This window comes from Nematolebias whitei, chromosome 2, assembly GCF_014905685.2.
Source record: "Nematolebias whitei isolate Nwh7 chromosome 2, NemWhi1, whole genome shotgun sequence".
Taxonomy (NCBI): domain Eukaryota; kingdom Metazoa; phylum Chordata; class Actinopteri; order Cyprinodontiformes; family Rivulidae; genus Nematolebias; species Nematolebias whitei.
This window is the reverse complement of record NC_056499.1, coordinates 57,297,086-57,321,077: the sequence shown is the minus strand read 5'-3', so window position 1 is coordinate 57,321,077 and position 23,992 is coordinate 57,297,086. Positions and strand designations below refer to the sequence as shown.

Here is a 23,992-nt window from a genome sequence, read left to right as displayed (position 1 = left end):
GTGTGGTATGAATGTGTGTGTAGTAGGGTGTGGTATGAATGTGTGTGGAGTAGAGTGCTATAGGAATGTTTGTGTAGTAGAGTGCTGTTTGAGTGTCTGTGTAGTAGAGTCATGTATGAATGTGTGAGTAGTAGAGTGCAGTTTGAATGTGGGTGTAGTAGAGTGCTGTTTAAATGTTTGTGTAGTAGAGTGCTTTATGAATGTGTGTATAGTAGAGTCATGTATGAGTGTGTTTTGTAGTAGAGTGCTGTTTGTGTGTGTGTGTGTGTGTGTGTGTGTGTAGTAGAGTGCTGTTTGAATGTGTGTGTAGTAGAGTACGGTATGTATGTGTGTGTAGTAGAGTACTGTATGAATGTGTGTATAGTAGAGTGCTGTATGAATGTGTTTGTAGTAGAGTGCTGTTTAAAGTGTGTGTATTAGAGTGCTTTATGAATGTGTGTGTAGTAGAGTGTTGTATGAATGTGTGTGTAGTAGACTCATGTATGAATATATGTGTTGTAAGTGATGTATGAATGTGTGTAGGAGAGTGCTGTATGAATGTGTGTGTAGTAGAGTGCTGTATGAATGTGTTTAGTTGAGTGCTGTATGAATGTGTGTATTGGAATGCTGTATGAATGTGTGTAGTAGAGTGCTTTATGAATGTGTTTGTAGTAGACTGTTTGTATGAATATGTGTGTAGTAGAGTGCTGTATGAATGTGTGTAGTAGAGTGCTGTATGAATGTGTGTAGTAGAGTGCTGTATGAATGTGTACAGTTGTGCAGTTTGGCCTTCCCTGTCTATGCACCCTTGTCTCATTATTCTTCATTGATTCCACCTCCTGTTCCCAGCTGTTTGTAATCATGTCCTGTCTTGTCTGTGTATTTAAGCCTGTCTGTGTCTTGTCCTTTGTCGCATCATCGTTGGATCTACCCTGTCCTGTCGTGTGTTCCAGTTGTATCTCCTAAGAGTGAGTTGCTGCCACATTAGCCATTTTGATTTGTATTTATTAAATATCTATATTTTTGTATCTCCTGGCTCCTGGCTGCTTGTCTACACCATTGGGCTCACCCTTGCCTGCTTAAATCCTGACAGTATGACGCAACCAACAAAGAACCCAGTAGACAAGTATTTTTTGTCCAGATTGTCTGATGAAGACTTTAATCAGCTCTGTGGCACCAGCCCGAGATTTGTGGAGTCAGGCACCTCCTGCAATCGGTGGGAGAGGTGGGCGGCCACAAAAAACATGTTGGAAGAATGCATTTGCTTTCCTGAATTGTTTGATGTCCCCGGTATGGAGAATTTCCTAGACGAGCTACTGGAGGAAAAACGTTGGTTGGAGCCAATCGTTAGATCAGGCGCTGCCAATCCTAGTTCTCCTCCAAAGCATCACTCCTCTGTTTCTGATCCAGTCTCAGACTACCTGATCTTGATACCTGAGATCCTCACAGCTGCAGCCCCTGTGGTCGCCTGCAGGCCTACCACAGCCCCCATAGTTTCCCCATCTCCTGCAGCCTCTGCATTACATACGCAGTGCAAGAATCCAGCCCGTTCAGAACCCACAGACCTGAACACACCAACAACTTTATCACCACTTTCATGCTCAGCTCCTCTTTCTCAGCCCGGTCCTGGATCTGAACCATGTCGCCACCCACGTCAGAGAGGTCATCAAAAGAGGGGTTCCAGAGACTCGGTCCCAGAGCCTGCAGCCAGCCCTGAGTGCACAGCCAGCCCTGAGTGCGCAGCCATCCCTGAGTGTGCAGCCAGCCCTGAGTGTGCAGCCAGCCCTGAGTCTGCAGCCAGCCCTGAGCCCACACTCATCACAGAAACTAAACTGCTGTAGGACCCACGCCACCTCCAGAGGGTCCTGCACCGTCCTTGTCTGCTCCTGTTCCTGCCGTCAAAGATCCGGCCTCAGAAGATCTCGCCTCAGATGGTCCAGCCGCAGAAGACTCTGCTCCCGCTGACCTCCTGTCCACGTCTGTTCCTGCCGTCAAAGATCTGGCCGCAGAAGATCTCGCTCCAGATGGTCCAGCCGCAGAAGACCATGCTGAGCTCCTTGCCGCTGACCTGCCTGCTGAGCTTCTCGCCGCTGACCTGCCTGCTGAGCTCCCCGCCGCTGACCCATCTGCTGAGCTTCTCGCCGCTGACCTGCCTGCTGAGCTCCCCGCCGCTGACCCAGCTGCTGAGCTTCTCACCGCTGACCCGCCTGCTGAGTTCCTCGCTCCTGGTTCGCCCACTGAGGCCCTCGCTCCTGGTTCGCTCGCTGAGTTCATCGCTCCTGCTCTTCCTGTCCTGTTCCTGCCTGAAGAATGGCCCATCGGACGACCTCTCGGCCACCTGCCTGAATGGCCCCAGCCTGATGAACGGTCTCCCTGCCACCCATCTGATGTGATCCTGCCTGAGCGGCCTCCTGGCCGCCCGTCCGATCTGTTCTGGCCTGATGGTCGGCATCCCGACGCCCGCCTGACCCGTTCTGGTCTAATGGTCGACCTCCCGGTCGTCCGCCTGACCTGTTCCGGCCTGATGGACAGCCTCCTGGCCGCCCGCCGTACCATTGACTGCCCAAACATTTGTGTTCCCCTGTTTGTGTCTAGTTCCCTGGTTTTGTTTTTGTCTGTGTGTTTTTGTCAAGTTTTGTCTTGGGCCCGCCATCCTTGCAGTTCCTCCCTCCACCCACCCAAGTCTTTTGGGGGGAGGGTTTTTTGGGGATGCCAAGGGGCATCCTTGGGGGGGGGGGGGGTATTGTAGGGATGGTGCCATCTTGTGGGCCTTCCCTGTCTATGCACCCTTGTCTCATTATTCTTCATTGATTCCACCTCCTGTTCCCAGCTCTTTGTAATCACGTCCTGTCTTGTCTGTGTATTTAAACCTGTCTGTGAGTCTTGTCCTTTGTCGCGTCATCATTTGGTCTACCCTGTCCTGTTGTATCTCCTAAGAGTGAGTTGCTGCCACGTCAGCCATTTTGATTTATACTTATTAAATCTATATTTTTGTATCTCCTGAGTACTTGTCTACACCATTGGGTTCACCCTTGCCTGCTTAAATCCTGACAGTATGAATGTGTGTAGTAGAGTGCTGTATGAATATGTGGGTAAAGGTAAATGAGGACACAGATTGTGTTGTAAAGAGCTTTGAGTTTCTTGATTGGATAGAAATGTGTACAGAACTCTACTTATACAGGTTATTTTTTATGGACTTGGCTGTATGTACTGATGTATCTTTTTTTATCTTCTTTCAAAGCTGCCAGTGGATAAACAAAACTGTAAATGTGACTGAAACTAAAGAAATGTGAAATGTAAAATTTAACTACAACATTGCATTTTCTAATATTACTAAAAATGCATTGTGAATGATGGGCACTGAACGGAATAAAACATTAACTAAAAGATAAAAGGAGCAGAATTGTTGCTAAAACCTTAGAGGCTGTGGAGTGGTAGGACAGCCAACTTGGAATCAGAAACTCGTACATTCGATTCCTCACCTTGTCCATATTTTTTGGTGAGCAAAACACCTACCTACAGTAACTGGGCTGCTAAATAGCTGCCCACTGCTCAACTTGGGTGTGCCTCACATGTGATGGGTTAAAAGCAGAGATCAATTGTATGGGAACATATAAATATGGCAAGGCAATACACATGATATGTGTAAAATAAATAAATAAAAAGAAAATGATAGCTAAACACTAAATGGAGCAAATTGGCAGACTAGTAACTAAAAGAAGCACAAGAAGACTAAAAATAAAAACATATACTGAATTAGATTTCAAAGAGAACAAATGTTTTTAATGAATTGAAACTATATCAGTGTATTTCTACAGATATTTGTATTTTAAATATTAAAATATTTAGAAAAGTATAGACATTACAAAAAGAATAAACATTGTGGCTGACTATTCCAAATGGAGTTGATTATTGTATATTAATGTTTAAAATAACACCAAATATGTCAAAGTAGTAAGAAAAAAACGTTAAAAAGTAGCAGGAGCTTAATAATCTGTAGAAACTCTACCTTAGCATTTACTCAATAAGAGTGCTTCAGTGTTTATGCATTGCCACACATACATAAATCAAAATGCAAAAGCTGCGTGTCATAAGAATATTCCAAAGACATTTAAAAATTATGATGAGAATTCCTCTGACCTACTGAAAGATGTGATACCCATTAGGGATTATAACATTATGTGTGTTTGCTGCAGGTAAACCAGGAGAATGTGGTGAAGGTGGGCCACAGACAGGTGGTCAACATGATTCGTCAGGGTGGCAACCGACTTCTAATCAAAGTGGTGACAGTGAGTCGGAATCTGGATCTTGAAGATATAGCACGCAAGAAAGGTATGATACATAATGTTGAAGTTATAATTAATAAAGAGCACAAACTCATCACTAGAAAGTACAAGCCAGTGTATCTCATACCAGTCCCAAGCATGGGTCAATGGTGAGGGCTTTATGAAGGGCATCTGATGCAAAACAATTATGCCAAAAGAACATACACATTTTTCCAAGCAACACCAACTGGTCAAGGCCCAGGTTATGGACTGCCACCAGTGCTGTTGACAAATAGGTTGCCAGTGGAAATTGTGCTAATGTTGGTGGAGGACCATGAAGAAAATAATGTGCCAGGAGAAGAGGAGAGTCAAGAATGTAGGACCGAGGGTGGCAACTTTATACATAGGGACAATGAGAGGCAAATGTAGAGAGCTGGCTGACATGATGCTGAGAGGGAAAGTACATGTTTTGTGTGTCCAAGTGATCATGTTGAAAGGCAGAAATGCTTGTAACATTTGATAAAACATGGTTTGGATAGGAAGGTAAATGTAGTTAGAGTGGTCCTAAAGGTCGAGTTTGCAAGAAATGGAGTGTCAAATAAGGTGATGTGGCTGAAGGTAGAAGTAGAAGGTCTGATGCTAAGTGGTTATGCTCCACAGGTTGGATGTGATGTGGAGGAGAAAGATGCATTTTGGAAGGATCTGGATGAAGTGATAGAGTATTCCCAGGGAGGAGAGAGTGGTGATCAGAGCAGACTTGAATAGACATGTTGGTGAAGGAAACAGAGGATGAGGAAGTGATGGGTAGGTTTGTGTTCTATGAAATTATCTTTAACAAGATAGATACAGGTTCAGGGAAAGGTCGGAGCAATGAATGAAAACTCTCAGGCTGTTTTCTGCTAGAATAATAAGTGTCATTTATTAAACCGCCACAGATACAGCAAAGCAACGTACATTCAGTACAAATCAAGCATTGATGTAAAAAACCCTCACCGTGACACCAGACCGAGGAAGCCGTTTTCAGTCCGAGTAGAAAGGTAACATCAATTATGCTGGGCATCGGATCCAAAATCCACAGCAGACTTCAACTCTTTTTCTGAGTGTTACACTTTTATACTCTCTACATCACATGGGAATATCTCCCCGTAAAGACAACATGCCCGCCTGGATTTTAGAGTCTGTGAAAAACCCTTGAGATGTCGTGAGAGCGTGAGAAGCTTAAAAACATCTAGATAACGAGGGAGCGTGAGAAGCTAGGGTGAGAGAACCTCCAGATAGCGTGCAGGAGGAGGCGGGCCGGGCCTCCTCCTCAGGCCTCTGGGTAACTCACAACAACATGCACAAAGCAAAAAAAAACACTTTATATCACAATATCACAGATTAAACAGTCAGAAAAACAACCTTTAATTAAACTCTCAACTCATTCCACCCTTTGGTTTTCTGACTAATTTTGCCCTTACCAAAAAACACTTTATATCACAGGTTAGAAACAACATTTTAAACACTTTATATCGCAAGTTAAATACTCAGAAAAACAACATTTTATTGAATTCTTTATTCAGTTTGGTGTCAAGGAAAGAAACCAGGAAGGACAGATGGTGGTGGATTTTGCCAAGAGAATGGAAATGGCTGTAGTCAACACCTATTTCCAAAAGAGGGAGGAGCATAGAGTGACCTATAAGAGTGGAGGAAGGAGTATGCAGGTCAACTACATTCTGTGTAGAAGAGGAAATCTGAGGGAGATTGGGGACTGTAAGGTTGTGGCAGGGGAGAGCGTGGCCAGACAGCATCGGATGGTTGTGTGTAGAATGACTGTTGTTGTGAAGAAGAGAAAAAGAGTAAAATCAGAGAAGAAGACCAAATTGTAGAAGCTGAAGAAGGAAGAATGTTGTGAGAAATTCAGAGAGGAGCTGTTAAAGGCTCTGGATGGTAAGAAAGAGCTTCCAAATGACTGGACTACTACAGCAACAGTAATTAGAGAGACAGGTAGGAAGGTACTTGGTGTGTCATCTGGACAGAGAATGGATGATCAGGAAACCTGGTGATGGAATAGTGAAGTGCAGGAAGTTATTCAAAAAAAGAGATTAGCCAAGAAGAAATAAGACAGTGAGAGGACTGAAGAGAGGAGACAAGAATATAAGGAGATGAGAGAGAGAGATAGCTAAGACAAAACAGAATGAGTATGAGGAGTTCAACTATTTTCAGTCAGGTCGTCTGGACAGGTTTTTTTTTGTGCTGAAATGTTTCACCATTCATTGACTGCTGAAGCCTACCGGATGGAAGGTGAAACGTTTCAGCACAAAAAAAAGAAACTGTCCAGACGACCTGACTGAAAAATGTTGTATTGTATACCTGGATTATTGAGCATGGACTTTGTTGGTTTTTAACTAGTTTGACTTGACTGTCGACGAGGAAGAGGGCCAGCATCAGAGGAGGAGGTGTGCCAAAGAGACCATCTTAGCACCAACATAACTGGTTTGTTCCACTTTGGAGTAAGCTGTTGGGGGAAGAATCAGTTTTGTGTTGTGTGTTTCTTTGACTGATGAAGCCTTCTGGATGGAAGGTGAAATGTTTCAGCACGAAAAAAAAGAAATTGTCCAGATGACCTGACTGAAAAATGTTGGATTGAATACCTGCATTATTGAGCATGGACTTTGTTAGTATGAAGAGTTCTAAAAGAGACTTGACACTAGAAAAGAGCTGGTTGCTGGTATTAAGAGGGCCAAGGCCACATATGCAAAGAGGATCGAGGGTCAATTCATCTCACAAGACCCTCGGAGCATGTGGAGGGGCATTAAGTGCATAACAGATTATAAAGGAAGGAGTGAACAATGCCCAAAGACCCATCTCTGCCTGATGCCCTCAACAAGTTCTATGCACGCTTTGAAGACCCGAACAGACCACCCAGCACCAGACTCACCTCGCCACCGGATGAAGAGCATCTCAGCGTGACCTCAGCAGAAGTAAGGAGTACCTTCAGGAGGATTAATCCGCACAAAGCAACTGGCCCAGACAACATCCCTGAAAAAGTGTTGAAGGAATGTGCTGATCAGCTCTGTGAGGTGCTGGCAGACATCTTTAACACCTCACTTACCCTGGAGACAGTTCCCACCTGCCTGAAGACTGCCACCATCATCCCAGTCCCAAAAAGCTCTACAGTGACTGGTCTGAATGACTATCGGCCAGTGGCCCTCACCCCGATAGTCGCTAAATGCTTTGAAAAACTGGTCATGACTCACATCAAAACAACCATCAACATCAACGAGGACCCTCATCAGTATGCATACTGTGAGAACCGATCAACAGAGGATGCAATCTCATCTGTGGTCTACACTGCGCTCAACCACCTGGAGCAGAAAAACTCTCACGTCCGTATGCTCTTTGCGGACTTCACATCCGCCTTCAACACCATGATCCCCCAAACCCTGATGGACAAACTATCCACACTAGGACTAAGCCCCTCCATCTGCAACTGGGTACTAGACTTTTTAACAAACAGACCACAGTTAGTGAAGATCCACAACCTCTCCTCCTCCACCATAACCCTCAGCACTGGCTCTCCTCAGGGATGTGTGTTGAGCCCCCTTCTGTTTACTCTGCTCACATATGATTGTGCAGCTACCCATCCAGGCTGTCACATTGTAAAGTTTGCAGATGATACAGCGGTGGTGGGATGCATCACAAACAATGATGAGTCCAGCTACAGGCAAGAGGTGGAACACCTGGAGAGCTGGTGCAGAGAGAATAACCTTCACATCAATGTGAAGAAGACAAAGGAGATGATTGTGGACTTCAGAAGGAACAAAAACACCTACACCCCCCTGAACATAAGAGGATCTGCGGTGGAAGTGGTCTCCAGCTACAAGTACTTGGGTGTACACATGAATGACAACCTCAGCTGGAGCAACAACACCACCAGCCTGATCAAGAAAGTTCATCAGAGACTCTACTTCCTCAGACGGCTGAGGCGAGCTGGTCTGGGAAGCTCAGTCCTCACCTCCTTCTACAGGTGTGCAGTGGAGAGCATCCTGTGCTCCAGCATCAACGTGTGGCATGGAGGCTGCACAGCTGCAGAAAGAAAAGCTTTGCAGAGAGTGGTGAAGGCTGCACAGAAATCTGTTGGAATCAGTCTCCCCACCATCACAGACATCTACACCTCCAGATGCAGGAAGAGGGCCACCTGCATCATGAAGGACCCCACTCACCCAGCACACACACTTTTTGCCCCACTCCCCTCAGGCAGGAGGTTAAGGAGCATTAAGTGTAGAACCACTAGACTGAGGAACAGCTTCTACCCTGAGGCTGTTAGACTCATGAATCTCTAACTAGAATAATCACTGTGAAAAACCATATCATGTTGCTGCTGATCTGTTTCATGTTGCTGCTGATCTGTTTCATGTTGCTGCTGATCTGTTTCAATGTTGATGTGTTCATGCGTGCACATCTGCTCACAGACTCATGTTCATGTTTGTGCTGATGTTCAATGTTTTATGTTATGAGTGCTTAGTGTATATTTAGTTGATGTTTTTCTTAGTTCATATCTTAGATGTTATTACTGTTTTTCTTATACATTTTATTGTTGGATGTAACTGGGACCTTGTGTACATAATTTCGCTCCACCACATGTACCACATGAGGTGCGAATGACAATAAAGAAACTCTGACTCTGACTCTGACACTAAGGAGTGATTGAAGGACTTGTATTGGCTGGCAAGACAGAGGGATCAGGCTGAAATGATGTGCACCATGTTAGGCTGTTAAAGATAAACATGGTACTGTTCTAACAAGCAAAAATAGTGTGATGGGAAGATAGGAGTACTTTAAGGAGCTAATGAATGAAAAGAATGAAAGGAAAGGAGGAATAGAGGTCATAGAACCTGGAAGTGGTAAATTAGTTAGATTAGTTAGAAATACTTTTTGAATGTTTTGAAGAGTATGAGAAAGAGGAAAGAAGTTTGATTTGATGAAATACCAGTGGAAAGATGACATGTGAGTCTTTTGACTCAAATATTCAATAGAATTTTTGAGAGTGAGAAAATGCCTGAGGAATGGAGAAGAAGTGTGCTGGTGTCCATTTTGAAGAACAAGGGTGATGAACAGAGTTGTAGCAACTACAGGGGAATTAACTTAATGAATCACACAGTGAAGATCTGGGAGAGAGTTGTGGGAGCAAGATGTAGACGAGAGGTGACTGTCTGTGAGCAGCAGTATGGTTTCATGCCAAGAAAGAACACCACAGATGCCATCTTTGCTTTGAGGATGCTGATGGAGAAGAACAGAGTCAGAAAGAACTCCATTGTGTCTAAAAAAGTTAAATCTGGTCCTCTGGACATTTAAAGAAAAAAAAAAAAAAGCAAATCAACAAAAAAATGTAGAAACGTTTCGTCTCTCATCCGAGAGACTTCCTCAGTCTGAGGTGCTGTATTCAGCTCAGTCTCTTAAATAGCACCTTCTCAGAGTGGATCAACCAGTTTGCTGCTGACAACCAAAACCAGCTGCTCACATGGTCAAGAAGGACCATCAGCCTAACAATGGATCATTAGCACACTGATGGCTGTTTACTACTCACAGAGGGCTGAGTGATACTAGCAATCACAGCATTGTAAGAGGGGAACAGTTGAACCCGGAGGCTCCACCCCTGTTTAATGATGGATGATTTCTTTTCACAAAGATGGCCTCCTTTACTCCTCTCTCAAACCATCGTTCCTCTCTGTCCAGGATGTGAACATCTTCATCCCTGAAAGAGTGACCGCTGGCCTGGAGATGAGTGTAGACCTCAGAGTCCTGGCCTGAGGATGTTGATCTTCTGTGCTGGTCCATCCTTTTGGCCAGTGGCTGTTTTGTTTCCCCGATGTAAGACTGATCACCCTCCTGACACTGAACAGCATACACAGCATTACTCTGTTTGTGCCGGGGGACTGGATCTTTGGGATGAACCTATTTAAGAGACTGAGCTGAAAACAGCTCCTCAGACTGAGGAAGTCTCTCGGATGAGAGACGAAACGTTTCTACATTTTTTTGTTGATTTGCTTTGTTTTTTGGGGTTTTTTTTTGAATGTCCAGAGGACCAGATTTAACTTTTTTAGATTTTTCTACCTGGATTATTGAGCATGCATCAGAAAACTCCATTGTGTCTTTGTGGATTTAGAAAAAGCATCTGACAGAGTGCAGAGGGAGGAGGTGTGGTGTTTCATGAGGAAATCTGGAGTGGCAGAGAAGTATGTTAGACTGGTACAGGACATGTATGAGGACAGCAGGACATGTATGAGGACAGCAGGACATGTATGAGGACAGCAGGACATGTATGAGGACAGCAGGACATGTATGAGGACAGCAGGGCATGTATGAGGACAGCAGGACATGTATGAGGACAGCAGGGCATGTATGAGGACAACAGGACAGTGGTGAGATGTGCTGTAGGAGTGACAGAAAGCTTCAAGGTGAAAGAGGGAGTGCATCAAGGATCAGCTCTGAGCCCCTTTTTGTTTGCTCTGCTGATGGACCAACTAACAGATGAGGTCAGGCAGGAATCACCGAGGACTATGATATATTTTTGAATTGGCTGCCTTCTGATCACAAGTTTGTGCTCTGTGGCCTCTGCACCCCCCCCCCCCCCCAAAAAAAAAAAAGAACCTTTGAATTATAAGTAAATTGGTTGAATTTAATTGATCCAGATCAAATAAACCTGTAAATATCTTGACAGACAGACAGAGATGTTCAGACACAGATTGGAAAATAAGGTCATGATAATGATCAAGAGTGAAACAACAGAGAATCCTTCTCTTGGTGAGTCTGGCAATAATTTGACTGCTGTTATAATATCAGTGACTTTAGTAAAGCGTCATACTGACAGACAGTGCTATGTAATAAAACCAACCAAGAAAGCAGTCTTTCTCAGAATAGACATAATAAAATAACAGGCTATTATTTTGTAATTTTACAGTCTCACAATTATTTGGTTAAGGTCAATGATTCAAAATTAAACACTTTTCCAATTACCTGATACTGAAGGTGAAAGTGCAATGATGTTTTTACCATTGTCTGTTTGTGTCTGTTTGGCTGTACCATTACTAAAATACTTCTTGATTTTGGGACCCAGTTCCATATGGCTGCTACAGCCTACTAACATTAGGAAACTCAACCATTTATTTTTCTTTATTTTTTGCTAAATTTAACATGTTTGACATAAACTGGTGACAGCAGCCCTGTTTGCAAAATGTATGATGAACCATTGGGCATGTTTGGATGTAACTTTCAGAACAATCATTTGTAAGTAAGTAATCATTAGGTACAACTCGTTAACATTTGGAGGTAACCCAGTTCAAGATGTTCCACCAAATGTAATTTTCCTTAGCTAACACAACAATGGTTATAAGCTACAGATATTGTGCCAAAGTTACTGTATAAGTGGGATTAGTTCAGTCATTTCCAATACTTTTTTGAGTGCAAACACATCTCATATGATCTCAGATTATTGTGAGACAGCACGTGTTATTTTTAAGCTTTAATCAAAATGGCTTCAACTCATCATTTTTCAACACATGATCTTTGTCTAAAACTACCATTAAAAAAACAATAGCTGATGTGAATCCTTTCAAGGAATTTTATCTTAATTAAATTCAATTCAGTTTATTTATAAAGTGCCTTGTCACAACAAAGTTGTCTCAGGGCACTGAACAAAAACATTCACATACATAGAAAAGCCAATTAGTAAAGTTCTCTATGCAAGGAAGGAAGCAGCCGACAAGTTGAATCTTCACTTGGTCACAGTCTCTCATCCTGAGCAAGAACAAATGAGACAGTGGAAAGAAAAACTCCCTTTAACAGGAAGAAACCTCCAGCAGAACCAGCTCAGGACAAGCGGCCATCTGCTTTGACCGGCTGGTTGAGAGGACAGGAAGGAGAGACAGACGAACACAGAATGGTAGGTCCAGGTCCAGGTATAGGTCCAGGTCCAGGTATAGGTCCAGGTCCAGGTATAGGTCCAGGTCCAGGTCCAGGTATAGGTCCAGGTCCAGGTCCAGGTATAGGTCCAGGTCCAGGTATAGGTCCAGGTCCAGGTATAGGTCCAGGTCCAGGTATAGGTCCAGGTCCAGGTATAGGTATAGGTCCAGGTCCAGGTATAGGTCCAGGTCCAGGTATAGGTCCAGGTGTACCTGAAAGACAAAAACACGTTAGGATAGAAAAAAATAATTACAAATACAAAACAGGTTGAGCAGAGTAAGTAAAGACAGTAGCAGAGTGAAAAGTGTGGTCAGTTTGTCCTCCAGCAGTCTAAGCCTATAGCAGCATAACTAAGGGACAACTCAGGAAACCCAAGCCGACCCTAACTATAGGATTTAGCAAAAAAGAGTCTTAAGCCTAGTTTTAAAACTGGACAATGTGTCAGCGTCACCTGATAACTAAAAGATCTGCCTCCCATTCTGTTTTTGGAAACTCTAGGAACCACAAGTAAACCTGCAGTCTGAGAGTGAAGTGCTCTTCACATAATTTTAGGCTTTTGATGCAAAGATGTTTTTTTAATTTGATGTATTTTTAAATGTTTTGTAGTGATGCAATGAGAGTTTTCATTTTCTGTAATCAATAACAAAAATAATAGTGTGCTTTTGACATGTTTCCCTCTGACTTTGTTTTTCTCAGCCCCCCCACCTCCAAAGAGAGCCCCCACGACAGCCTTGTCGATGCGTTCCAAGTCTATGACCTCGGAACTGGAAGAACTCGGTAAGATTGTGTTGGTTTGCTTTCTTGCATCCTCAGAGGGTCAGAGTCTCACACCTCCTCGTTTGTTTTTGTTCCTCCTCCCTGATTGGTTAATCTCAAAGTGGATCAAGGTAAGCAGTTAATGCTGCACAGCCTTTCTACCTGACTGCCACGTCCTTCAGTAGCTGAGTGACGCTTGTGCTCATGATTTTGCTGTAATTTAATTAAAACATTTTAAGCTGCTTTTTCCCTTCGTGCATGAAGGCTTCTTGAGTTCATATTGCTGCTGTTGGTGGTGACATTAATGTTACTTGTGCTTTGTTCTGTTCTTTTTTCCTTAGTGTGTGGTACCACTTAGCAACAATGCTGCCATGTCATAATAATACTTTCTAACACATGCAGAAGTCAGCAAATCTAAGACAAAATGAAAGGAACGTTTCTAGATGATAAGTGGGGGAATGAGTGACGGAAAGGAGACAAAGGAATCATAGGAAGGAATAAAGTACATTTGATATTTTTCCAACTGTTTTGGTTTACAATGGCAGTTTGGGTGCTTTATTTATAAAAGTGTATAAAAATTATAAACTACTTTTTTGTCCTCAGTAGTTGATATTATGTTGTCCCCATCCCGGAGCAAAGAGGGGGAATTGGACATACCCCAAGTTCATCCATCTGTCCATGTGTCCGTGCATGTTGTAAGCACGATAACTTTTCATTCATTCAACCTTTATTTAGACAAGTTAGTCCCATTGAGCCTCCAGGACTCATTTACAAGAGAGACCTGATTTCAACAAAGAAGGATGACAACAATGGACAACAACAACAGACAGTTATAAAAAGGCGTACAGATTTTTATTTTTTTTACAAATAGGATGGCTTAAAAAAGTAACAAAAAAACAGCTAGATTCTAAGGTGAATGTAGAAACTAAAACCAGGAACATGTCTGCATTGGTCCCTGCCAGGAGTCCAACAGATTCTTAAAGCCACTTAGAGAGGTCAAAGGTCGAGAGCTTCAAATCAGCTTGACTTACAGGTGAGGAACTGACTTCCATTTTTGTGTGTGGCTACATCTAGAAATGTTTCTTTCTAAATTTGGGTTGACACGTAAAACTTCAAGATGGCCACCACAATGATAAATGGAGAGTACTTGGATAGCACCTTTCTATCTACTTATTTTCTGCCGTTCATGTCGCACTGCCCTATAAGTCGCATCAGTCCAAGTGTGTCTAATAAAGTGGAAGAATCCATAAATACGTCGCATCTATTACGCGTCACCGCTGACGACCCGGAAATGTGGGCCGGTGTTGTGCCAAAAATCTGTTCTGGCTGCCAAATGGCAGCTGCGGGAACGTGCACGGGAGGACTTTAACAAGAGTTTTACCAGATTAACACTTAAAAACAATTATTTGTTTGCTCAAAATTTTAGCAAAGGTGTGTCTTAGTTTTGTTTAATAAAAGGACTTTGATGTCAAATCAGCTGAATTCAAAACACGATTTGCAGAAGTAGGAACGCGCAGAGGGACTGAGTTTGTAGCAGCTCCTCAGACTGAAGAAGTCTTTGGGATAAAAGACAAAACGTTTCAACAAAGAAGAATCCGTCCAGAGGACCTGACTCAACCTTGTTAGACAAAGAAGAAAATTAAACTGCAAAGTATGAATAAAGTTCCATCTTACCTTATCTGATCTCATGAAAGAGAAAAACATCACATGACATCAGCATGTTTCTTTTGGAAAGTTTGGTCTTTGACACATTTCATTTTCATTGTGTAATTTGTGCCACTATAAACCGTGAGTAGAAAAAGCATTTCTGTTTTTCCCAAATGGATTAATCTCTGGGCTGTTACAGGAAGAGACACTGACAAAGTAAATTCTGTTTGTTTATCTTCTCCCAAGACTTAGAGTTTTTGTTTCCTGTCGCCTCCAAAGCCACACTAAGGAAAAAGAAAGGTGGTAAGTTACTGTGGGCATGATTAAACTTGATTTAGTTTTTTTATATATATTTGTTTCATACATCCTACGTCTCACTGTGATGTATTAACACCTGATATATGTCATTTTTCTCTTTTATATAATGTGAAGGTGTCTGTTATAGTACATGTTGTGTAACTGCATGGTCCTCGTCCCTCATTGTCCCCACGGTCGTAACGTCCCATTACGGTTAATTCCAACAGGACAGCTAAACAACAGTTAACGTGATCACGTCATTTGCTTATTGGAGACTGCCTGAAGGCAGACCTACTATCATCCACCTGAAAAGGGTCTTGCTCTTCTATCAACTTTATTGCAGCCCGACTGCAATGTGTACCCTCACAAATGTTGTATGAAAATGACCGGCTCGGCACTGCGATGTGTGCTGTCACTTTAATTGACATTTTGAGTTACCATGGTGACGTAATTTGCAAACAAATACGCCATTACTTCCATTCAAAATGCCTGACGGTATTAACAGCTTCTAACTGCCACAGTGAGGTCACATGACTTAGTGTGAAGACGTCTCTGCACAAAACACTGATTTATTTTTGGAGCCATTTTGGTTCAAGATGGCTGCCACAGTTACCTCAGAAAACTCAAGGTTGACCATAACTCAATCACTCTGTGAGATATTGAGCTGAAATTTGGTTTGGCTGTAGCTGAGAGTGAGTTGTTATACATTCCTAATGCAAATTAAAAATCCAAGATGGCCACTTTCACTAAAAGGGAAAAAAAATACGATAACTTGACTATTTTAAAATATATTGAGCTGAAATTTGGTGTAGTGGAAGCTGAGAGCGAACCCCAACACAAAGTACTGTCAAATCAAAACATTTAAAATGGCTGCAACATGGCAGTCCTCATCAAAGTTTCTCCAGAAACTTTCTAGTTTTTTATTGTGGTTTCTCGATGTACCTTTTTTAGGAGAAAGAAGCAGCACGAGAGCTCTAGTTTTCTTCCTCCACCTCATGTCTCAGCACACTTCCTCAAATTGAAACAGTGAGCCTGATTAGAAACATGCCCCAGCTTGTGCCAATCAATCGAACCTGTTGCTGCTCTCTGAATCACCCCCCCCCCCCACCACCACCACCACCACCACAACACGCTCATGTTCATGTTGGTATCAGAGCGCTACTGTACTAATGCTAGAAGCCACATGTGCTGTGGCTATAATCGCCACTCCCCATCTGGAAGTAGCTGAACTGTCAGCAGCAGGATGGGGGTGTTTTGGTAGGCGTTGGGTTCGGTTGACAAGGAGGGGTGCCCTTCTTGGACAAAGGTGGGGGGAACACTGCAAGTGATCTTTGTGTTTTTCTCTTCATGACTCAATAACAGTGCTCGGGCGTACTGCAGTAAAACCTTCTCCGGATTCAGAAACCTGACTCTCGCTCAAATCCAGAGTGCTTGATTACAACGACATGCTGGTGTAGATTCTGTCATCCAGGACATGGTGAATCCAAAAAAGTCTAAATCAACTTATTTTGATTTTGTTTTTAACTTTTTTTGGATTACAACTTTTACAGCTGGGCTGTATTTGTGCCGTTGTGTTTAAAGGCGAATAATGTACAAAAAGCAGCATTTCACCTGGATTTCCTTTAATTCCACACATTTAAAACATGTCTCTCACCAAGTTTGTGTAAATTCATCTGTGGGTTTTAAAGACGTTTCAACTTTAATGCACTTTAACACACAGCGTCAGGTCCCCACTACTTGTGTTTATGGGCAAATTAAATAATGTTTTTCTTTTTTACTTGTGTTCAACGCTACTCATCTAAAGGATGTTTCTCACCAAGTTTGAGGACAATAAGTTGTGGGGTTTTAAATAAATTTCAACTTTAAATCACTTCTGCACTACATGTGTTTATGGGCAAATTAAACATGGACGTGCATTACAGTTGAAATGTCTTTAAAACAACACAGCTGTATTTCCACAAACTTGGGGAGAAACATGTTTTAAATATGTAGAATCAAAGTAAAAAAATTGAGGTGAAAAGTTGCTTTTTGTACGTTATTCACCTTTAAACAGGGGCCGTACACAACGGCACAAATACAGGCCAGCTGTGAAGGGTGTCGTAATCGAGCTCTCTACATTTGAGTGAGTGGAAGGTTTCTGAATCCGGGGAAGGCTTTGCCGCGTTCTCGCCTTTGATCCTTTATTGGTAATAAATCATTTTGGTTGGTTTCTAATCCTGGAGAAAGATGTTTAGTAAGGAGTTACAAAAAACTTGATTATGTTTATGCATGTAAGTCAGTGCTGTCGTGTTTCTTCTTCTTTCCTGTTGTTGCAGCCTGTTGTGTCGGAGGAGGAAGTTTTTGTTCCAAGAAATGTTTCACTCACAGATTGGTTTTAAGGGCAGCCATTCTGCATGTTGTGTCTTTGTACCAAGGTGTTGCTGCCATTAAAGTCACTGATGAGCCTTTCCTCTCCTCTGTGTATAGATGCGCAGAAGAAGAGGATTGTTTTCCAAGTCACTCTAAGTAATCACTCCCGTAATGCATGAAAGCTTTCCACATCCCACACAGGACAGAGGGCAACTCAAAGCCAGCATGTACAGTCACAGTAAAAAGAAGTGCACCCTCTTTCAGTGACAAAAAGTTCTGATTCATGACATATAATCTGTTTTATACAGGGTTTTATAATGAGATTAGTTAAACCTCAGCTGAACAACAATCCAAGGCACAAAACACTGCATCATTATTTATTTACCAACAAACAAACCAAAACACAGAAACGGTGAATAAAAACCACGTCCATCTCTGGATCTAGCAGCGTATAGAACCCTCTTTACAAGCGTATAATAGGAACCCAACAATTTTCAGTCAGGTCATCTGGACAGTTTCTTTTTTATTGTGCTGAAATGTTTCACCTTCCATCCAGAAGACTTCATCAGTCAAGGAAACACACAACAAAACTGATTCTTCCCCCAACAGCTTACTCCAAAGTGGAACAAACCAGTTATGTTGGTGCTAAGATGGTGTCTTTGGAACGCCCCCTCCTCCGATGCTGGTCCTCTTCCTTGTCGACAGTCATGTCAAACTGATTCAAAACCAGGGGAAGAATCAGTTTTGTGTTTCCTTGACTGATGAAGCCTTCTGGATGGAAGGTGAAATGTTTCAGCACAAACAAAGAAACTGTCCAGATTGTTGGATGTATACCTGGATTATTGAGCATGGACTTTGTTGTTTCTAATAGGAAGTGTGCTCACTCGTCCAGGTATACAGGTCCTTCTAAAAAAATTAGCATATTGTGATAAAGGTCATTATTTTCCATAATGTAATGATAAAAATGAAACTTTCATATATTTCAGATTCATTGCACACCAACTGAAATATTTCAGGTCTTTAATTGTTTTAATACTGATGATTATGGCATACAGCTCATGAAAACCCAAAATGCCTGTCCCAAAAAAATTAGCATATCATGAAAAGGTTCTCTAAACAAGCTATTAACCTAACCATCTGAATCAACGACGTAACTCTAAACACCTGCAAAAGATTCCTGAGGCTTTTAAAAACTCCCAGCCTTGTTCATTACTCAAAACCGCAATCATGGGTAAGACTGCCGACCTGACTGCTGTCCAGAAGGCCATCATTGACACCCTCAAGCAAGAGGGTAAGACACAGAAAGAAATTGCTGAACGAATAGTCTGTTCCCAGAGTGCTGTATCAAGGCACCTCAGTGGGAAGTCTGTGGGAAGGGAAAAGTGTGTCAGAAAACGCTGCACAACGAGAAGAGGAGACCGGACCCTGAGGAGGATTGTGGAGAAGGGCCGATTCCAGACCTTGGGGGACCTGCAGAAGCAGTGGACTGAGTCTGGAGTTGAAACATCCAGAGCCACCGTGCACAGGCATGTGCAGGAAATGGGCTACAGGTGCTACATTCCCCAGGTCAAGCCACTTTTGAACAAGAGACTGCGTCAGAAGCATCTCGCCTGGGACTGCTGCTGAGTGGTCCAAAGTTATGTTCTCTGATTACAGTAATATTTGCATTTCCTTTGGAAATCAAGGTCCCAGAGTCTGGAGGAAGAGAGGAGACACAGAATTCACATTGCTTGAGGTCCAGTGTCAAGTTTCCACAGTCAGTGGGGTGTCATGTCAGCTGCTGGTGTTGGTCCACTGTGTTTTATAAAGGGCAGGGTCAATGCAGCTAGCTGTCAGGAGATTTTGGAGCACTTCATGCTTCCATCTGCTGAAAAGCTTTATGGAGATGAAGATTTCATTTTTCAGCACGACCTGGCACCTGCTCACAGTGCCAAAACCACTGGTAAATGGTTTACTGACCATGGAATTACTGTGCTCAATTGGCCTGCCAACTCTCCTGACCTGAACCCCATAGAGAACCTGTGGGATATTGTGAAGAGAAAGTTGAGAGACGCAAGACCCAACACTCTGGATGAGCTTAAGGCCGCTATCGAAGCATCCTGGGCCTCCATAACACCTCAGCAGTGCCACAGGCTGATTGCCTCCATGCCACGCCGCATTGAAGCAGTCATTCATGCAAAAGGATTCCTGACCAAGTATTGAGTGCATAACTGAACATGATTATTTGAAGGTTGGTGTTTTTTGTATTAAAAACACTTGTTTTTCATTGGTGGGATGAAATATGCTAATTTTTTGGGACAGGCATTTTGGGTTTTCATGAGCTGTATGCCATAATCATCAGTATTAAAACAATTAAAGACCTGAAATATTTCAGTTGGTGTGCAATGAATCTGAAATATATGAAAGTTTCATTTTTATCAATACATTATGGAAAATAATGACCTTTATCACAATATGCTAATTTTTTGAGAAGGACCTGTATAACACACCAAAAAAGTTAAATCAGGTCATCTGGACAGTTTCATTTTTTGAAAAATAAAGGTTTTGTCCTTCGTCCGAAAGACTTTATCAGTCTGAGGCCTGCCAACAGGATCTGTCGTATTAAATAGCACCTCAAACCAGACCTGCCTCAGACGAACTTTTGTGTGATTTATTTCCCTGGATGATTGCACTAACTTCTTTGTTTAACCCATTTTGTCCAGGTTGTCCTCCGGCTGCTTCAGTGGGTTGTAAGCAGCCATTTTGCCTGTAAGGTTTGATTGTTCTGAACTGATGATCAATTGTTCGAGATGGATGGGCCTCCATTCTGCATGTGTAAAGCCGTTTCTGGGAACAAAGTTCACGCTCAGTCATCCAGGTGGAGGTACCAGTTTCTGGGACCTCCACAGCAGACTGGTTTGAAACACATCAATGAGGTGCTATTTGTAAGACAGATCCTGTTGGCAGGCCTCTGACTGATAAAGTATTTCGGATGAAAGAAGAAATGTTTCTTCCAAGAAGACTCTGTCCAGATGACCCCAGTTTATTTTTCTGTGACTTCTTTAGAAGTATTAACTCAGCAGTGCTTTTCTGTAACACTTTTATTTTATTTTAACACTTCACACGTTAGTGGGACATTTTTGGGCCCACGTTTTTTCCAGCAATGCTGCTGTTCTTTGAGGATTGCAGACATTTGGTTTCTGCTCGACCCTCTTACGGTCTCACCTCAGCATTTCAGTCAGGTTTAGGTTCTGGATCTTAACTGGGTCATTTTTTTACTCTTCTGATGTAGATTAGCTGCTGAGTTTGGGATCGTTGAATCATGGCCCAGTTTGGTTCCAAGCTTCAGCTGTCAGACAGATATCACACAGAGGAGTTCATGGTCCGCTCAATGACTGTCAGGAGCCCATACCACTAGCCCTCCGCTGCCGTGTTGACCGCTGGTATTAGGTATTTGTGCCTCTGCTGCACATTTTGGCTAAACATCTCTGCTTTGATCACATCTGTGCAAAGGAGTCATTTTCAACAAGTCATTCATTCATAAACCTTTACAAATCCAAGACATGCTGCCATGTTCTTTTTAGAGATTAGTGGTTTTCCTCTCAAGCCCTTTCCAACACGCCATATTTTTCAGCCATTTGTCATTTCTCTGAGCATTGCACAGTCTGACTTCAGGGAGAGTCTGCTGGAACATTCTCTTCTTGGAAGTTCCAGCTTTTTTCCACTTGTGATTAAACTTTATCTTTGTAGAATGGTGGACTCCAGACAGTTTGGAAATAACATTTAACCTTTCCCAGATTGTCTGGAAGCAACAGTTGCGTTTAGTCATCCTGACGTCTTGACCTTGGCATTTTGTTAACACACACCTGCTACTGAGCAGCAAACTGACAAAACTTTTCTAGAAGTGGTCCCACTGATGACGATCGATACGTTTGGTCAGCAGCAAGTACTGACCCTCTAAAATCCTCTGGAAACACCAAGGATGTACTTGGGGACTGTCTGAAGGCAGCCACCTATTCTTATCCACCTGAAAAGCTCTTCTATCAACTTTAATGTGGCCCGATTGTCACGTTTTTACCCTTCAACAGTTTTGTTTTAGTTTTCATGTTTCAGCGTAGAAATGCCTGTCACCCTTCCTCAGCTCATGCCTCCTGCACCACACCTCCTCTGCTCAGTCACAGCAATCAGCTCTCATCAGTTGCACCTGCACCTCCCTTCATAAGCCCAGCTCCACTCTCACTCAGGGTGCATTCACACCAGCTCCGTTTAGTCCGCTTTAATCCAACTCTAGCTCGTTTTCCTAGAAAGTCCGGTTCGTTTAGGGAGGTGTGAACGCGCCATCGAACTCTGTCATGGAACAAAAAGGCGAACTCTGGCCCGGGCTAAAACCTAGGTCTCGGTCCGGTAGAAGAGAACTCCAGCGCGGTTCGAGTACAGTGTGAATGCAAACAGACCGGATCCCGCTCCGCAGGGTAAACAAACACGTATTTCTCTGACCTTATATGGAGCCGTCAGCTGCCTTGTGTGAAAAACAACATTCTCCGTGGTCTTCTGTCTCATCTTCTGCTCATGTTGAGTCCATTTTTGAAAAATGACAAAATATAACTCCTAAAACTGCTAAAACTTGATGCCACTTCGTTTTTATTTTTATTTACAGAAGAAGAAGAAGACATGTCTTCAGAGGTTTTTGTGTTGTTTCTTTCAGTAGTTCTTGGTGCAGCACACCCACAGGCGAGTGGGGGACTAGGTTGGTTCAACAGGTTGGCTCGACTGCACAGTGCAGTGTGAATGCAAACGCACCAGCTCAAATGTAACAAAATGTCATGAATATTGGTCCCCAACCGAACCGAGTCTACCGGACTATCAGGTGTGAAAACGACCTCACTGTCAGATATATTATTCAAGATGGCTGCCACAGTTACCACAGAAAACCCTGAATTGACTATAACTCAGTTGTTCTTTGAGATATTGAGCTAAAGTTTGGTATGGTCATAGCTGAGAGCGACTTGTTATACATTCCTAATGCAAATAAAAATCCAAGATGGCTGCCTTTGATAAAAAGGGAAAAATATGATAACACAGCTATTTAAAAATAAATTTGACATTTGAAAGCTGAAAATTGGTATACAGTAGTCCCTCGCTACTTTGCGGTTCGTTGTGTGTGGACTAGTAGAGTCTCTGATGAGCTTTCTTGATCAGCTGGTGGTGTTGCTCCAGCTGAGGTTGTTGTCCAGGTGAAGTGGATATTAAGTTGATTACTTTAAGTGATTATTTGTTTAAAATTATTTTACATATTTTTTAAATAATAATCAGAATCAGAATAAACTTTATTGGCATTGCACCGAGATACAACGCGAATATGTACGTACAGTCGTCCGAAGATGGGCAGAGTGCACGAAGCTGCAGCTATAAATAATCAGCGCGGCCTTCTTATTCTTATTCAGAATAATATTTTGCTTAGATAAGAAAAGGAAAGAAAACATGAGGAGAGACGGTATAAAAAAAAGATCTCTCACACCGTGTCCTAGACAGAGCACAATTTGAGGCATCAAAAAAACCTACCACAGCAAAGCAACATAAACAGACGTTATACATGAACATATAGGCGGTGAAAACATTGAATTTTTAAGGGAAAGTCGCAGCATAGTCCAGAGCCCCCCCTCAGCCATTGTCCAGATAAGAGGTGACGTTCATCTTCAGCTCAGTTGAGGTTCTGTTACATGTCCACGGCCTTGGGGAAGGGAGGGGTGAGGAAACAGTCAAAGCATCTTTGTTGTTTTCAGAACATTCCAGGAGGAGTTGAGATAAGTCCGGCATCAAGGCCACAGTTTGGGTCAGGCAGAACTCGTGAATTGTTGTTTCTGCCTTTTAAAGTCTCGCTGGTACATATTCTCTGATGGAAACTCCAAAACAGCTGAATTGATCCTTTACTCCAAAAGTCGAGCTCACAGCTTCTCCAGATTATTCCCACAATTTATGAGTGCTGCCAGGGAGATCACAGTCCTGATACAGCTGCTCCAAATCCCTGTCACAGCTCCACATTCAGTCCGAGCACTGTCAAGCTTCAACACTTCCACAGGAATTTGTAGACAACCAGATTCCACCAACCCAACAGTAGAATCTAGTCGTCATCACGAATCCAAATTGTTCCTTAAAGAGGTCAGAGGGGTCCTCCTTACCCTGACTCCTGTCGGGAGAAGTTGATCGATCTTGTTGAGAGACCAGCTGATCCTTCCAATTAAGAGGTATGCAGGAAAAAAAAGAGCCTTTTTAAGGGTTCACAGGACAAAAGAGCGCAGCAGGGAAGCGGGTGGGGGGGCGAGGGAAAACACGTCTGGTTCCACCGTAGAACAGCAGGAAAATAATAATAATGATTAAAAAAATAATAATAATAACCATAATAATACCAATAATAATAAAAATATTTTTTCTTCTTTCATTTCTTTTAAAATGTTATATTTACTCAGATTAAACTTTGATCTGTCATCTATGTTATATTACAAATAAAATATTGACATTTGCCATCTCCACATTATTGCATTCAGTTTTTAGTCACAATTTGTTTAGTGTCCCAACTTTTTTGGAATCCGGTTTATATGTAGGGGGAGTAGAGACGCATAGGTTAGAGAAGGTGGGCCTGTGACCGGAAGATCGCCAGTTCAAGCCCCGGTACCGACAACAGCAAAAATGTGGGTGGAGTAGGTGAAGCACCCACACCTGCCCCCACAACTCATTCATCCCACTCTGGGCCCTTGAGCAAGGCCCTTAACCCCCAC

General features: G+C 42.7%; 1 protein-coding gene across 1 annotated transcript in view; it reads left to right on the top strand.

Annotated features, from left to right (window-relative positions):
• Positions 1-23,992, top strand: part of LOC119424973 (SH3 and multiple ankyrin repeat domains protein 2) — a gene marked incomplete in the record, with an annotated part of 297,817 nt that overhangs the window by 135,996 nt on the left and 137,829 nt on the right. Inside the window, 4 exon segments of the mRNA XM_037692499.1 lie at positions 4,176-4,311; positions 12,885-12,965; positions 13,067-13,075; positions 14,838-14,894. Of these exon segments, the coding sequence (XP_037548427.1) occupies positions 4,224-4,311; positions 12,885-12,965; positions 13,067-13,075; positions 14,838-14,894 (235 nt within the window).